The sequence below is a fragment of the Pan troglodytes genome, chromosome 10 (genome assembly GCF_028858775.2).
Source record: "Pan troglodytes isolate AG18354 chromosome 10, NHGRI_mPanTro3-v2.0_pri, whole genome shotgun sequence".
In the NCBI taxonomy this organism is placed as follows: Eukaryota; Metazoa; Chordata; class Mammalia; order Primates; family Hominidae; genus Pan; species Pan troglodytes.
In genome coordinates, this window is record NC_072408.2 from 25,403,010 (window position 1) to 25,421,044 (window position 18,035).

Sequence of the window (18,035 nt, forward strand, 5' to 3'; positions counted from 1 at the left end):
ACATTATTTTCCAGCACCATGTATTAAATAGGGAATCCTTTCCCCATTGCTTGATTTTGTCAGGTTTGTCAACGATCACATAGTTGTAGATATACGGCATTATTTCTGAGGGCTCTGTTCTGTTCCATTGGTCTATATCTCTGTTTTGGTACCAGTACCATGCTGTTTTGGTTACTGTAGCCTTGTAGTATAGTTTGAAGTCAGGTAGCGTGATGCCCCCAGCTTTGTTCTTTTGGCTTAGGATTGACTTGGCAATGCAGGCTCTTTTTTGGTTCCATATGAACTTTAAAGTAGTTTTTTCCAATTCTGTGAAGAAAGTCATTGGTAGCTTGATGGGGATGGCATTGAATCTATAAATTACCTAGGGCAGTTTAATAAATGGTGCTGGGAAAACTGGCTAGCCATATGTAGAAAGCTGAAACTGGATCCCTTCTTTACATCTTATACAAAAATTAATTCAAGATGGATTAAAGACTTACATGTTAGACCTAAAACCATAAAAACCCTAGAAGGAAACCTAGGCAATACCATTCAGGACATAGCCATGGGCAAGGACTCCATGTCTAAAACACCAAAAGCAATGGCAACAAAAGCCAAAATTGAAAAATGGGATCTAATTAAACTAAAGAGCTTCTGCACAGCAAAAGAAACTACCATCAGAGTGAACAGGCAACCTACAGAACGGGAGAAAATTTTTGCAACCTACTCATCTGACAAAGGGCTAATATCCAGAATCTACAATGAACTCAAACAAATTTACAAGAAAAAAAAAACCCCATCAAAAAGTGGGTGAAGGATATGAACAGACACTTCTTGAAAGAAGACACTTACGCAGCCAAAAAACACATGAAAAAAATGCTCATCATCACTGGCCATCAGAGAAATGCAAATCAAAACCACAATGAGATACCACCTCACACCAGTTAGAATGGTGATCATTAAAAAGTCAGGAAACAACAGGAGCTGGAGAGGATGTGGAGAAATAGGAACACTTTTACACTGTTGGTGGGACTGTAAACTAGTTCAACCATTGTGGAAGTCAGTGTGGCGATTCCTCAGGGATCTAGAACTAGAAATACCATTTGACCCAGCCATCCCATTACTGGGTATATACCCAAAGGATTATAAATCATGCTGCTATAAAGACACATGCACATGTATGTTTATTGCGGCACTATTCCCAATAGCAAAGACTTGGAACCAACCCAAATGTCCAACAATGATAGACTGGATTAAGAAAATGTGGCACATATACACCATGGAATACTATGCAACCATAAAAAATGATGAGTTCAGATCCTTTGTAGGGACATGGATGAAGCTGGAAACCATAACTCTCAGCAAACTATCGCAAGGACAAAAAACCAAACACTGCATGTTCTCACTCATAGGTGGGAATTGAACAATGAGAACACATGGACACAGGAAGGGGAACATCACACCCCGGGGACTGTTGTGGGGTGGGGGCAGGGGGGAGGGATAGCATTAGGAGACGCACCTAATGCTAAATGACGAGTTAATGGGTGCAGCACACCAACATGGCACATGTATCCATATGTAAAAAACCTGCACTTTGTGCACATGTACCCTAAAACTTAAAGTATAATAATAATAATAAAAAGCCTATGTTATTTTCATGTCCTCCACCTTTTATTAAAGTTGAACTATGTATATGTTGTCAGATCAGATAGCCATATTAAACTGTCTTCAATATGTCCCTCATCTGTCTGAGGTCTCTAAGAAAACATGTTATATATTTAATTCTCACCAACAGGCTTTGTGTTGATATATCTCTGTCATTTTGATTGTCTGAAGCTTATTCTCCAGTATTTATTTTTAAAAGTCCATAAGAACAATATTTTCTGAGTTCCTGAATGTTTCCTGAGTTCCGGGGTCATGACAGTTTGAGAAACTTTAATTTTGAAGTCAGTTTATGTCCTTGGTTTAATTCTCTTTTCTTGAATATCTAAAATATATCACATTATTTGCTTCTGTCACAAGGTGTTGCTGCCAAAAAGTCTGTTGACAATTTTCCTTCCCATAAGATTGTAAGACTATGTTGGTCTTTTTCACTGCTGTGACTCATGACCTAGTACTTTGTATCAAAGTGCCTTCTCATGTCTTCACCTTTCTTCATTCACTTCATCTTTCTCCTTTTATATTCCACATCTTTTTTATCCTCTTAATTTATTTATTTTTTTTGAGATGGAGTTTCGCTCTTGTTGCCCAGGCCGGAGTGCGGTGACATGATCTCGACTCAGTGCAACCTCTGCCTTCTGGTTTCAAGCAATTCTCCTGTCTCAGCCTCCCACATAGCTGGGATTACAGGCGTCCGCCACCACGCCTGCCTAATTTTTTGTAGTTTTAGTAGAGACAGGGTTTCACCATGTTGGCCAGGCTGGCCTCAAACTCCTGAGCTCGTGATCCACCCGCCTCGGCCTCCCAAAGTGCTGGGATTACAGTCGTGGGCCACCATGCCTGGCCTATCTTCTATTTTTCTTACTCCTGTTTTTCTTCCTTCTTATTTTTGGCCTTGACTTTGCCAAATTGATATCCTCTGTATGGAAATCAATTTAAAGACCTCCTCTTCCTCTTCTCAAATCTGTCAGAAAAACTGTTAACTTCCTTCAAGTTAGCTTAGGAATCTTCTATTCTTGCAATCTTACCCACTCACTTTGACACACTGAAATCTTCTTTTCCTAATGACATTGCTCACAGTTGTAATGTAAAAAAATTTATCTGAGCAGCAAATAAATTATTGAAAATAATTTTCCAGTCCTCTAATTCATTACTAAGAGAACACTCAGTAAAACAATATTTAAACAGAGGAAGGGGATCTGCATATTTGTTGCAGTAGACAAAGAAAACAGCAGCTACATCTTCTGATCAGTAAGTGTTCTCGTTGTCCTGGAATTCTCTTCAGGTTAGATTTGTCCGATAATAATTGAATCATTATTGTTTCTTCCTCAAATGCCACTAGGTTGTACTCATGCAGCCCCCAGCAAGTGTCATATTTCAAAGACTATCAGGATTCAGTCTGTGGGTTTCCTTCACTCTCCATGTCTTTCCCTGAAGCAAGCTTTATTCCCACAAATCATTTACCCCAAAGTTGTTATGTGAAAATAGGAGGCTAACTTTTTATTGTCTTATTTACTCCTGAGACACACTCAGAGGCATTGAATGCATTACTGATTCAACTGCTTTATTATATTTAAGGTTGAAAATTTAACAATGCTTAGGAATCAAAACATTCTTGAAACCGGGTCTCAAGGTCCTGCACAAAATTATCTTTGACATATTGCACATTCTAAACAAAAACATACCCAATATATAAACCTCAAATATGTTCTTCATGAATTTTACTTTTGCTTTTTCCAAGGCAAAATAAGCTTAATAATATTCTATATAAAATCCTACAAATAAAATGGAGCCTGTGTGTATTAAAGTTATTCCTACATTGTACTGTAATATAAATTTTTGTCTATGACCTACTTGAAGGCCAGAGCTGTATTTTATAGTTTTTGTATTCATTTTTGTATTACAAGTGTTTTGTACAGTGCTTGACATATATACTTAAAAACAGCTACTGAATAAACAAATGCGCAAATGAGTAATAGGTGTGTGAATAAATAAATGTATTTATTAAAGTCAATATCTCTCAAAAATGAGAATAAATGATGGCTTTGAATTTTCCATATGCAAGAATCTTTAGGCAGTTTAATGGGAAGTGAAACTTCTATAAGATTAGACGTGAATAAGAAAACATCAATTGTTCGCATAAAAGGGCAGCTAATCAAGACTGTGTAAAGATTAATGTTTTCCCCAAGCACCTCTTGTCTTCACTTAAATAAAAATAGTATCAGAGCTTATGTAAATAGTAAAATGTTTACCTTATCACTCGATTCCAAATTAGAAATGAAAAAAGTGAGATAATGTAAATAATAAAAGATAAATCTCTCTATCTATCTATCTATCTATCTAGTTATTATCTTCTCTGAATTTATACACCAAATTGAACTGAGGAAGGTCAGATTTGTGTCTTGCTAAAATATGATTTTCTGTGTGTCTGTCTATGTAATACATACACTTGGCTCAGCAAGTGAGGAGATACTTGGGAATTGGTTGAGCAGATGAAGAGAGACTTGGGAATTTCAGAATATCCTTCCAGCTCAGAGCCCTCTCAGTAACCAGGTCAGCCGCCATAGTTACAGACTTCCTTTCCACCTCACTAAAAATGCAGATGGTTTAGCTCATTAGACATTGACACATCCTGTCTTGGCACAATCTCTATCTCCCATGACATTTATATAAATTAAAACACTGGTAAATTGTATATTCCTAAAATTTGTTATCTGAAATAAAGATCATTTTTATTTAGTCCCATAATTTATTTCTTCCACACTCCTCTCATCTTCCTCCTGTAGATATTCTTAGTAATGTGGCCAGGACTTTTTGGATCAAGAACAAACATTCTCAGAAAGGTTCCTTTTTTGTTGTTCTTTTGTAAAATAAACATTTTTGTTCCTATTCTGAACATTGGAGTTGTTTGAATGATATTTACACCTTTATAGATTTAAAAAATAGAAGCAGCTGGCAGGGGCTGTCCTTTTTCTGATAGGTGTCGAAATTTTGTCTGTACTTTCCCTTTGAAGCCAGATAAGTAATTAATCCTCAACAGAAACTGACCTCTTGCAAGTTTAACTGAATACCAGGTTATAAGCAACTGTGGTACACTAAGGAGTTGTCATTAATAATACCAGCTTTCAAATATCACTGTTTGAATTGAGCTGAACTTTCCAACCAATAATAGAGAGCTTTTTTGTGTGCGTGGTCTTCTATACTTATTCTAGTCTCTGATTTTCCAGTTAATTTAGGAAATACCTTTCAGTTCATATATTGTATTTATTTTCTATTGCTGCTGTAACAAATTATCACAAACTTTGTTGCTTAAAGCAATACATTTATTACGTTTCAGTTCTGTAAGTCAGAAGTCCAACATGGGTCCCACTGTACTAAGATCAAGATTTCATCAGGGCTGTTTTCCTTTCTGGAGGCTCCAAGGTAGAGATCCCTTGACCATTCCAGCTTCTAGAGACGTGTTATGTTCCTAGCCATGTGGCCCCTTTCTTCATCTTAAAAGCCAGCAAAGTGGATTTAATCCACATATCACAGCAGTCTGATCTCTTCTGCCTCCTTCTCCCATTTTAAGGATCCTTGTGATTACCCTGGGTCCAATCAGATAATCTTTCTATTTTAAGGTCAGCTAATTAGGAAACTTAATTTCATCTGCAGCCTTAAATCCTCTTTGCCAGGTAACTTACTGTGGTCACAGGTTCCAGGGATCAAAACATGGGAATATTTGAGGGGACACAGTTTTGTCTACAAAATACATTTTCTATAGTTCTGCAGTCTTACTTAAATCAGGGACTTTTAGACATGCCTTCTCAAATATGTCACAATTGCTCTTAAACTACATGTGTAGTTCTGTTTCAAAGTCGAAGTGTATGACTTTTAATTATTTTATACATTACTTCATAATGCAAAATGCAAACGTTTATTGGCTGGAACTAAATAATATTTTTATTTGTTTATAAACTAAGAAATATTGTAGCTTCTAGAATATGATGGTAAAAAGAAGATTGAAAATTACTAGAAATTTCTTAAAACAACCAAATTTAATATTAAGAAATGGATCTGGAAGAGGTTGTGTTTTTATTACATTTTCAATATGAAAAGATATTTCTCATTCTCCTTTATCTCATGATAATGAAATTTTTTCAGACAGGCTTCTAACCCATTTCAAGCTTGCTGTGAGAAGTACTTGAAAAATATTGTTATTAATAAAAATTAAAAAGCTTTTAACCCTTTTTAGTGGAGATAGTTCATTTGAGCGAATACTCTGTTCAGGGCCAAAATCCAGGCATGCTGTACATGTTACACTAGTATGTCATGTTCACCCATGGGCCTCCTTTAATCCCTGCTTATAATAAATCTGTGAACGTAAACTCAAACCTTAGATAAGTGAATATATTTTTTTGTTCCTCAGGTCTTTATTTGCTCAGTGGTAGTAATAATATTATATATCTGACAGGTTGAAGTGAGAAATAAACATGTTAAAACATGTAAATATCTACATATCTAAAGCATTAGCACAGAGTAGGTGCTCAAAAAATGTTAGGTATCATTAACAATAACAAGATCGTCCAGCCTAAAGAAATCTTTAATTGCATTATCAGACCATTGGATACCTTATTTAAAGACCTTCTTGTGGCTCCATAAAATTAAAAAAACTCAAGGTTTTGAAAACATCAAAAATTGTAAAAATCACTTTAATGTAGCTACATTTGCCATAATAAACTACAAGGAGCAAGTCAAGCTAAGAAAGAGTGGAACAGAATATTAAGTTTTGTTGTCAAAATTAAAGTCACACCTGCTGACAAATTCGGAGTTCCATGATAGACAGTTGAAGGAGTACAATTTGCTCCAATGAAACATAGCTTATTCTACAAACATAAAGAGAAAAATTGCCATTCCTGAAAAGGGCATTTCAGGTAGATAATGATATAGCTATATGACTCATGAATTCTTATAATAGCTTTAAATAATATTTTGAGATTCATTTTCTGGTTAACACTTTATAAACCATTTACATACATCTCTTGAAAATCTTTCCCAAATTTATCAGTTAGTTCAGTTACTTTACTGAATATATAAAGTATAATAAATCTAATTCATTTATTCCTTAGGTGATTATGATTTTCAAAAAAATTTAAATGCCAACATAATAAAAATCAAATTGCATTGCAAAAAAGATTGATAGAGAAATGTTTGATAGTCATTACCAGAATTATCCTTTAAAAATTGTTTTTGTCTTTACCACATGCACACATAATTGTTAAGAGAATTAATAAATCCATCAAAGTGAAGCAAATACTTCACAATTTCATTTTTCTCCTAACTTAAGTGTGGTTTTAAAAAGTTTATTAAATAATACGGTCAACAAATGAGCATCTACTATGAGTGAAGCAATGGACTAGGCACTGAATTTTAAGTAAGAAAAACCAATAACAAATATGGTCTGATGATCTAATGGAAAAGGGAAATAGTACATATGTAATTACAGGTGTAATTATTAGTCCCAATAAGAAGTGTAAACAGTAGAAAATATACAGTAGTTTTACCTTTCCCGGGCATTCAGAAGGTTTCTTTGAAGAAATAATATTTCAATTAAATCCTGAATGATGAAAAAGAATTAGCAAGGCAAGAAGTAGGATGAGTGTCCAGGATAACACCCTGGGAAAATGTCAGTTATCAAAAATCAAGTCCTTTTGAGGAGCCAGAAGGCCAAGATGATGAAAAGGGAGAGAATGAAACTGAGTAGCATAAGTTGAACCTAGAGAGTGTGCAGTGTCATGGGTCGTTAAGGAACTTCCAAGTCAACTGAGGAATTATAAACGTTATCCTGAGATAATGGGGAACCACTGAAAAACTATAACCAGTGGAGATATTTGGTTAGTGTCTTAAATAAAACATACATAATTGGATTACTGTATAAGGCACAAAAATGAATTGCAGAAAATGGAAAAGGAGTCCCAGAGTCAATACAATATTTCAAGTGAAAATATGAAAGTTTTAAATGAGAATTATGGTAGTGATAGACAGAGAGGGGAAGACAGATTTAAGATATATTTATGTAGTACATCCTACAAGGACTGGTGGATTATTGGATATAGAAGAAGAAAAATGAGGAAGGATTCAAAGGTGAAACTCTGGTTTCTGGTTTGAGCACCTGCGTGAATAATTGGGTCATATTTTTGCCCCATAGAACACTGGAATAAGAGCAGATTCTTGGGTGAATTATGATTAGTTTTGGACTTTCACTTGGAGACTTAAAAAATATCCAAATGGAGCTATTGAATAAGTAATAAGAAGAGTGGCCAAGGTTAAAATCATTGACAAATGGATGGGATGGTAATTTAAACCACAGGAGGTATGAAATAATTTACAATAAAAGAATAACAGGGAAGAAAAAAAGCCCTGACAAGGATAAGATGGAAAATGCATAATAGGCAGAAAAAAAAAAAAAGCCAGTGTTTGAGAAAGAGCAAACACAGAAAGACTCAGAAATTCCAGTGTCATGGAAAGCCAAAGTGAGAAAGCAAGAAATTTTAAGTATGGTGAACGGTATCAAATCCTGTGAAGAGATAAATTCAAAAAGGATGGAAAACTGTCTTTTGAATTTACTAACATAAAGTCAATTGATGAATTTAATGTTAGTAGTTTTAGGGAAGTATAAAAGGCTTTGCAATTATTTCGAGTTTTTTGGGAAAAAAGAAAAAGTTTAGCTAACCATATTAAGGTGATTAGTTGTGGTGGGTAGAAAAGAGTTAAAACTATGTCTATGGATGGGGTAATTGCTGGTCAAGAAGAGACTGTTTAGCTAATAAGAAAGAGACTTTAGCATGCCAACGTGCTTATAGATTTCCCTCTGTACTCAAATGATAAGTGGATATTCAATAGAAAAAGAGAATATTGACTTTGAATAGATTCATGAAACTTTCATTATAATTGACGTGACCTTATTTTTCTATCACAGGAGTTTTGTCAGTCTATCCAAAGTCAATACTCTCCTTTCAGACTTATAATGTTGTAAGCCCTGATAGAGTTTTATAGTACTTAAGGAATTATTTCACTTGCTAAAAAAGCCCACAAAACAGTTAGTTATAGTTATTTATCCTATATCTGTCTTACAAGCTCTTTTCTTTCAAATTAAATATTTTTTCTTTCATTTTATGCTTTTTCTAGGAAAATTTCTATCTTCTTTTGTATTATCAAGGAGATATTTGGAGCAGAGTCAACCCTCTCAGTTACATAAAATAAAAAATGGCATATTCTTGGCAAACGGATCCAAATCCTAATGAATCACATGAAAAGCAGTATGAACACCAAGAATTTCTCGTTGTAAATCAACCCCATTCTTCTAGCCAAGTCAGTCTGGGTTTTGATCAGATAGTAGATGAGATCAGTGGCAAAATTCCACACTACGAGAGTGAAATTGATGAAAACAACTTTTTTGTGCCCACTGCACCAAAATGGGACTCAACAGGGCATTCATTAAATGAAGCACACCAAATATCCTTGAATGAATTCACTTCTAAAAGCCGTGAACTCTCCTGGCATCAAGTTAGGAAAGCACCAGCAATTGGTTTCAGTCCTTCTGTGTTACCAAAACCTCAAAATATGAATAAAGAATGCTCCTGGGGAAGCCCCATAGGAAAACATCATGGTGCTGATGATTCCAGATTCAGTATTTTAGCTCCATCATTCACAAGTTTGGATAAAATTAATCTAGAGAAAGAATTAGAAAATGAAAATTATAACTACCATATAGGATTTGAAAGTAGCATTCCTCCAACAAATTCATCCTTCTCAAGTGACTTCATGCCGAAAGAAGAGAATAAAAGGAGTGGACATGTGAACATTGTGGAACCATCTTTGATGCTTTTGAAAGGCTCTCTTCAACCCAGAATGTGGGAAAGTACATGGCAGAAGAATATAGAGGTAAGTATAATACATGTCAATGTAAAAATATGAATCTGAAAGAATCATTCAATAATGTATTGGGTTAATTTGGTAATGAAGATAACTAATCTTAAATAGGGAAATCTATTCAACTTACTTTTGAAAAAAAATTTTCACAAATGATGTGTTCTTGTATTAATGATTTTTTTTCTGAGAAAAAGGGAAATTTAAAAAAAATATCATCTATAAAGTTCCAGTTCCAGTTTCATCAAAACTATTATAAAATTTTACTTGGTTTTAGTTATGGTACCTTCATTTCATTGATAAAAATAGCAGAGTTGAAGGTTTAACAGATAATATTTTCTGTTTTTTGTTTAATGCACATACACAAACACAAATACGTTTCATTACATTATATTTTGAGTCACATTGTAATGATTTGAAACTTTATATCATTATTGGTAGGAAAAAATGCCCCTTTACCCAAAGTCTCCTAATTTATACGATTGGCAGGCAACTTCTATTGAGATCATTCCAAAGGTAGGAAATTAAGTATTCATTGTGTGACTCATCTTAATGCTTTTATTACTAGCTTTAAAATCATTTTAGTAACCAGAGTTTTTTTCTGTATTTGAAGATTTCTCTACTTATTTCTCTGCTTGAGTCTAGACACAAGTAAAATCAGAAGTAAATAATATTTACTTCTGATTTAAAAAAGAAGAAACATTATTGCAGCTGCAGTTTCCTGGGTGAGGCAGAAGGGTTCTTTATTTATTCAACAACTATTTATCAAATCCTTAAAACATATTGTGATATGCTATCCAGAATGAATGCAAAGAAGAAAAGATATGATATTCAAATTCAGGAATAGCATATTGCGCATGTTTACTTGCAAACAAATAATGGCAACATAGTAAAATAACAGGTGGAGTAAGTGCATAGGAAAAGAAACATCTAATTCTACTTCATTTGAATTCACTTGCAAAAGAGGTAGCACCTCAAAAGATCTAAATTAAAATTCAGTAAATCTTAGGGCTGTCTAGTTCTGATCACAATAGTGTAATAACTACTAAACTTTCCCTACTCCTCAAAACAACTATACAGTTAGATGAAATAAGTGAATCAGGAGATTGAAGGTGTTGAATAGGCAGTATAGAACATAAATCCTTGAGAAAAGCAAGCCCTGTGATCATCTCAGTCTGTGCCTGAGGGTAATTTCATGCTGCTATGCAGGCTGGTGGAGCCCAATTTGAGCAGCAGTATCACTGACTGCGAAGGCAGTGCCTTCAGTTCCAAGTTGCAGAAGCAGCTGTGATTTGACAAGCAGAGTGCTAAAGAAGAGGTAGCTATGAAATGGGTATGGGTCAGAAGTAGAGAGAGGACTTACTGCTTGGCCAAGTATTGGGATGTGCTTGCAAGCCTTCGTAGATAATGTCAGCGTTTGGCTGAGAATTGGAAAGGATTGTGTTAATTACACAGAATTGAAGTTACAACGCAGAAATTTGGGCCAAATTAGAGAAGAGACTGAGCTGAGCGCTTCAGGCATTCAAATGAAGCTACAAAGCCATGTCTTAAGAGTAAAACTCATGCTCTAAAATCAATGCTACATCAACCAAAATAGATGTGGCCTAACAACAACAAAAATTCAGAATAATAAGGCAAATAAGACAAGGATTTTAACTGCCTGCCAATGAAAAAAAAACTTAACGATTCATAGTGTGCCATCTACAAAATTCAACATAAAATAAAAATGCATAGATATGTAAAGAAGCAGGGAATTTTGGCTCTTGCTCAAGAAAATTACTCTACCAGTCAAAAGAGCCTCTGAGATAATCCAGATGTTGGAATTAACAGATGGGGACTTTAAATTGGTTATTAAAAGTATGTTCAAGTAGATAAAGTTAAAGAAGTTCATAATAGCTAGCCCAATGATGATCTCAGCAGGAAATTAGAAACATCAAGAAACAAAGAAACAAAAACAAAGGCCAAGTCCAGTGCTGGAAACAAAATATAGGCAATAAAAAAGTTACTGGATGTGCTTAACAACAGATAGGAAAGAACAGGGGAAAAAATGATAATTTGAAAGCAAAACTGTTGAAATTAGCCAAACTGAAGTACAGAAAACACACGGATCACATAAACATGAGCAGGGATTCAGAGACTTATGAGACAAGAAACATAATATGTGGACAACTGGAATGCTAACAGGAGGAAAGAAAAATAGGGAGCAAAATTAATTTGAAGAAATAATGGTCAGGAAATTATTCAAATTTGATAGAAAATGTCAAATTACAGATCTAACAAGCTCACCACAACCCAAATAGAATAAATGCAAAGACAGCCACATATAGACATTTTATACTCAAACATCTGAAAATTAAAAGAGAAAATTATGGAAGGGGGCAAAAATGTAAGAAAAGATTTCACACAGTGGAACAACAATCTGAATGAAAGAAAACTTGTCACTCAAAACAATGGAAGCCAGAGACAATAGAATGACATTTTTAAATTCTTTAAAAGAAAATAAAACATGCTTCTATATCCACTGAGTATAAGTTTCAAAACCAAAAACAAAATAAAGACATTACCATAAACAAATGCTGAAAGAAATTAGCCAGCTAGCAGGCCATGAGAAATGCCAAATTAAATACTTCCGGTACAAGGAAAATGACACCGGATGGAATCTAGGAAAGAGTAAAGAGTGATAGAAATAGTAAATATGTTGAATAATACAAATGACTACTTTAAATTTTTTGAAAGACAATGTACCAAACAATATAATAGCATGTTATTGTAGGATTTATTGTGTATGTGGATAAAAACTATTTGACAATAATAACATAATGGGTGGAAGGGGATAAATGTTATTTTGCTATTGTAAATTCTTACATGTTAAATGCAATGGTACAGTAGTAGTTCTAAGTAAACTGAGATATATTAAGGGTGTATATTGCAATTCCTAGAGCTAGTACCATGAATTATAAAAAAAAAAAAAAATAGAAGAAAATCTAAAAATGCAGCAAAGGCATAAAATAAAATAAACATGTCAGGAGAAACAGAAGAACAGAATAAAATAGAAAAGACAAATAGAAACAAATATAAATAAGACAGTCTTAAATCTAACAATTTCCATAAATATACTAAATGTAAATAGAATAAACATTCCAAACAAAAGGCAGGAATTGACAAATGAGATAAAAAAGGAAGGACTCAATTGCTGTCTACAAGGGACACAAGAAACAAAGGCAGAGATAGATTGAAAGTAAAATAAACAAAAAGACAACATTCAATCAGAAAAAAATGCTTGTATGATGATTAATATCAGAAAAAGTATATTTCAGGGCTGAGTACTATTAGAGAAAAAAGGGATCATTTCGTAATGCTAAAATGGTCAATCAGGAAGAGATAATAAATTTAAATGTGTATGTACCTAATAACAGTTTTAAAAAGCATAAGGCAAAAATGGTTTCTTTAATCCTACATGCACTCACTGACCAAGCTATTCATTCATATATTCCCAAGCTATTCATGCATATATTCCCAATAAATGAAGCATGCATTCACATAATTACTTGTATATGAGCATTAATAGTTTTCTTTACAATACCAAAAAGCTAAAAACAACTCAGAGGTTCATTAATAGGAAGATGACTAAACGAACTGTGGAACAGTTACACAATGGAATACTACTAATCAGCAATAACAATGATAAACCTTTGATATGTGTGATAGCAGAAATAATTTTAAAACATGTGTATCATTACATAGAAGCCACAAACAAAAGAATGCATACACATTATTTATGGTGATATAAATCTAAATAACAGTAGTTACCAAATAGATATGCAGATGGATATAAAAAAGACATGGGGACATTTTCTAAAATGAAAGAAATGTTCTATATTGTCATTGGGGTACTGATAGTAGAGTTTTATGCCTTCCACAGAACTCAAATTATATACTTAAGATCTGTGCATTTTTCTATGTGTAAATGTTACTTCAATTTTTAAAAATCTAAAAAAAATTAAAAATGAAATCTGAATGAAACTTCAAAACAGGATAAAATTGTAGAATTATTTAATAGTTTCTCTTCTCCAAATTATATTAATTTAGTAGATTTTATTTTAAGTCAATAGGTTGTTCCATTCAGCTAGTGGAAGTACCTCAAAGCAGCAATACGAGTCTGGCCTCTTTTTGCAACAAAGTAAAAAAGTGAGTATTGGTATTTCATTAAACTTTGAAATTTTTGTGCCTGAATACATTTGTGTATTTTGACATCACTGAACTGATTAATTTTGCATATAAAAGTCAAAGTCCTGTAATTTCTGAACACACTAAAAAATAAAATTTTTTGACAAATTAGTTCAACAATCAACTTCTGTTAATGTTTTTGTTGTTTATAGTCAAATAGATGTTTTTCTCTTAAAAATTTGGTTAAAGTTAAATGTTTTATAAATTTGGACATGCACTTGTTTGTTGGCGGTTTGGTTTGCAGTGAATTTTTTTGTTTGTTTAATGACGTAAGTGACTACCTCCTCTGGCTAACCCCCAAATTAACACAAACTTATCCTCCCTACCTGGGACAGTCTCTTTAGAATCATCATAGTTCAATCTTATCTTGAGTGGATTGGCAGAATATTGAATAAATACATGTGTATTAATGCATTGAGAAATGAATTTGATCACTAGCAGATATTCCAAAAAAATCACTGACATTTTGTTAATCTAAAAATGAATTTATGATATAAACATAGATGCCTTCTTTAAGGCAAATTTCTTATTAGCAATTAAAATTTATATAGTTCTACCTCTTCTGTTGCTAGGGTTTCTGAAAGTTTTGAAAAACTAATGCATTCGGTTGGGCGCGGTAGCTCACGCCTGTAATCCCAGCACTTTGGGAGGCCAAGACAGGTAGATCACTGGAGGCCAGGAGTTTGAGACCAGCCTGGCCAAAGTGGTGAGACCCTGTCTCTACTAAAAATATAAAAGAAAAAAAAAATTGCTGGGTGTGGTGGCATGCACCTGTAACACCAGATACTTGGGAGGCTGAGGCAGGACAACTGCTTGAACCCGGGATGCAGAGCTTGCAGTGAGCTGTCACATCATTGCACTCCAGCCTGGGTGACAGAATGAGACTCTGTCTCAAAAAAGAAAAAAAAATAGGCTGGGCATGGTGGCTCACGCCTGTAATCCCAGCACTTTGGGAGGCCGAGGTGGGTGGATCACTTGAGGCCAGGAGTTCGAGACCAGCCTGGCCAACGTGGTGAAACCTCGTCTCTACTAAACATACAAAAATTAGCCAGGCATGTTGGCAGGCGCCTGTAATCCCAGCTACTCGGGAGGCTGAGGCAGGAGTATCACTTGGACCTGGGAGGTGGAGACTGCAGTGAGCTGAGGTCGCGCCACTGCACTCTAGCCTGGGTGACAAGAGGGAAACTCCATCTCAAAAAAAAGAGAAGAAGAAAAACTAATGCATTCATATTTTAATTCTTTAGTTTTAACTCAGTTTTGGCTATTGTTTGAAATATAATAACTATACATTTTTATAAGCTTTCACTTTCTACCAAATGATTATTTGAAATAAAATGTTTGAATCATTTATTTAATCATTCATTTAAAGTCTGTTTCATTGTCTAATAACTAGCTCATGCATGAGAGATACTCAAATTTAAAATAAACAAGTAAACAAAAAAGCAAGGTCCCTGCCTCATAAAACCTATAACCATAAGAAGGATCGAAAGGCTTACACACAAAGATACAAAACAAATCACCTCAAGTTCACGAAAATGTTCAATCTTTAATTAATTTCTTGCTCTAGTTTATGGGGAAAAGATTCTAAATAGTACTTAGGATTCCTAAATTAGGGTCTTTAATGTCATCAACATTTATTCTTTCAGGAATAAGCTACTCACTGTGACAATATGATAAGCATAGCTAGAAACTTGCTACTTTAAGTCTAAAATATGGTTAATTTTTATTTTACCTTCTAAGCATGGCAAAGAACTCTCTTCATACTTTAAGATATCATTCTTCTGAATAACTCTACTCACAGACCACATTATTAGCTCCTCCAGCAATTCTCTTTTTTAAAACACAATTTCTTATTCTTAGATGAAATATTTTTGTGGATGCAGTAGTGACATCGAAATACTTTATGTGATGATTTTCCAGTGACTTATAGTGCATTTTCCAAGCTCTTTAATATAATTTTTCTAAATCGTTTATTTCATAATAGTCATGAAAACTAAAACATACACCAAACAATAACTTTAGAGTAGTAAAAAGAAGCCATAAGTTATATTCACACACTCTTTGTTTTCAATAATTTGTTTGTTGGCAAATATTTATAAAGTGATTAAATGTATACATGCATAATTATTTTGTACACAACAGGATATTTACTCAAAAATAAGTATGTTTGAGGACCTACTATGTGGCAAGCACCCTTAATTCAAAAGAAGATCAAATGGAATTTGAGAGCTATTTCAAAAGAGGTTCTCCAAAACTTTGATTTCTCATTGTAACATACTTTAAAGCCACATCTTTCAAAAAAATATGCCATATTCTTGTAACAAATATGGTAACATGCCATAACATATGAAAGAAGTTTCTGGCCCATGGTAGATGCTCAGCAAAGGTTTAGGAGAGAATGAATCATGAATTTGTATTTTAAATTTAATTTCTTAAAATGGTAGAAGCTGAAATCATGGACGCATTGAGGAGTGTCTTATTATATGATAAATGCTAATTCATAAGGCTCCTCAATCCCTAACTGGACTCTAGACCTTTATGGTAGAGTATAACAATGAAGAGTGGCCCATGTCCTTATTCTGAGCAGTGGCTCTCAAACTGCAGTTCCAGAGCAGCAACAGCAGCAGCTTACTTGGGAAATTGTTAGTAGGACAAGTTTGGGGAACCCTCCACAGATCTACTGAATCAGAAACTAAGGGGATGGGATCCAGAACACGAGTGGATACAGATGCATGCCAGGCCATTGGGTGAATGTGTATTTACTTACCCATTTGCCAGGCCCCTGATGGAGGAGATGTTTCCATGGAATAAAGCTTTGGTGTTACAAAAATAGCTATTAGGTTTGTTTAACATTAACTGCAGTTTCTGCAATTTAGGTAGAGAACCATGAGGTTTAGATGTCAGCATAGTTAACATTAAAAAAAAAGATTTCATATTCACCCTCAGAAACATTTTAAATATCTACTTGAAAATATCTTCATGTTATATTCTACATGTGGGCATAAAACATTGATCACAGGGAATCAAGCTATGGTAACATATAATGACAATTATACTTAACATGTGTATATTGCTTTATAATCTGTAAATCTTTTACATGTCTTTTCTATTGTAATAGAAAACCTTTGAGGTAGATATTAATATCCACCTCAGTAAACCTTTGAGGTAGCTATTAATATCTTTACTTGTTCAAAAAAACTGGTCAAATAACTTGCCTCTGGCCATAACATTACTAAATGAAAGTGCCAGAATTCAAAGTCAAGGCTTCTGGCTCCAAGGATAAACTGTTTTTGCAATTCTTTGACTCATTTATGTGTAAGTAATTGTTCAGAATATAAGAATTACTTTTAGGCTCCAATATTTGTGTAAAATTCAAGTAGTTGTGTAGTATCCAAAAATTTTAAAGAAAATGGAGAGACAAAAATAGTGTTTACAAACTTGACAAGAACAAGAGAATTTATTTGCCAAAATTTCTAAATCAAAATGAATGACTTGCAGCTTGACAAAATTAAGCATGAAAAAATCCAAGAGGAAGAACTCTGACATCAAAAGCAATGTAAATGAAGCAAGTAATAATATTCAGCGTGAATCCTCACGTTTCATGTTATGACAATGAATTCTTAATTATTTCAAATGAGATGCTCCTGGGAAAGCCTAAGGAACAGTCCTTTACACTTGTGTTTGGTATAATTGCAATCTCTACCAATCTGGACTAGCTAAATGCACTGCATCACAAATCTATTACTGATTGCTTTCATCTTTTAAGTCTTTTATAGCAAAACACTACATGAAGTTTCTTAAAATTACATTGTGGGCAATATGTTTTAAACTGTGTCTTGCAGGTCTTGTCCTAAGTATTTTTCTTAACATATGTTTTTCAGAATCAGAGAAAGATATCATGCAGCTGATGTTAATTTCAATTCTGGGAAGATCTGGAGCACTACTACAGCATTTCCGTATCAGCTCTTTTCTAAGACCAAGTTTAATATACATATTTTTATTGATAACTCAACACAACCTCTTCATTTTATGCCATGTGGTAAGCAACCTTGCAAATAAGTCTACAAATCCATACAAAGCTGGTATTGGCGACGTAGCCTTGAATTCAAAGTCTGAAGTTATTAAAATATAATATTAGCTACTGTTTTTCTCTGAAGTGAAATAAGAAGAAAACATCAGGGATCCATTTGTTAATACTTAAGGGAGGAAAGCAAAACTATTTTCTTCAAGAAGTATCTTCACATAGCTCACCCGACAATATT

General features: G+C 33.9%; 1 protein-coding gene across 6 annotated transcripts in view; it reads left to right on the forward strand.

Annotated features, from left to right (window-relative positions):
* PIK3C2G (phosphatidylinositol-4-phosphate 3-kinase catalytic subunit type 2 gamma) overlaps positions 1-18,035 on the forward strand; it is a 387,383-nt gene that overhangs the window by 11,789 nt on the left and 357,559 nt on the right. For 4 of the 6 annotated variants that reach the window (XM_016923019.4, XM_016923023.4, XM_016923022.4 and 1 more), the window contains exons 2-4: positions 8,806-9,561; positions 13,652-13,734; positions 17,655-17,812. In XM_016923019.4, the coding sequence (XP_016778508.3) occupies positions 8,884-9,561; positions 13,652-13,734; positions 17,655-17,812 (919 nt within the window). In that variant the 5' untranslated portion in view covers positions 8,806-8,883. Of the gene's footprint in view, positions 1-8,805; positions 9,562-13,651; positions 13,735-17,654; positions 17,813-18,035 lie in introns of those variants that run through there. The other 2 variants (XM_016923026.4, XM_016923025.4) reach the window with 2 other exon arrangements.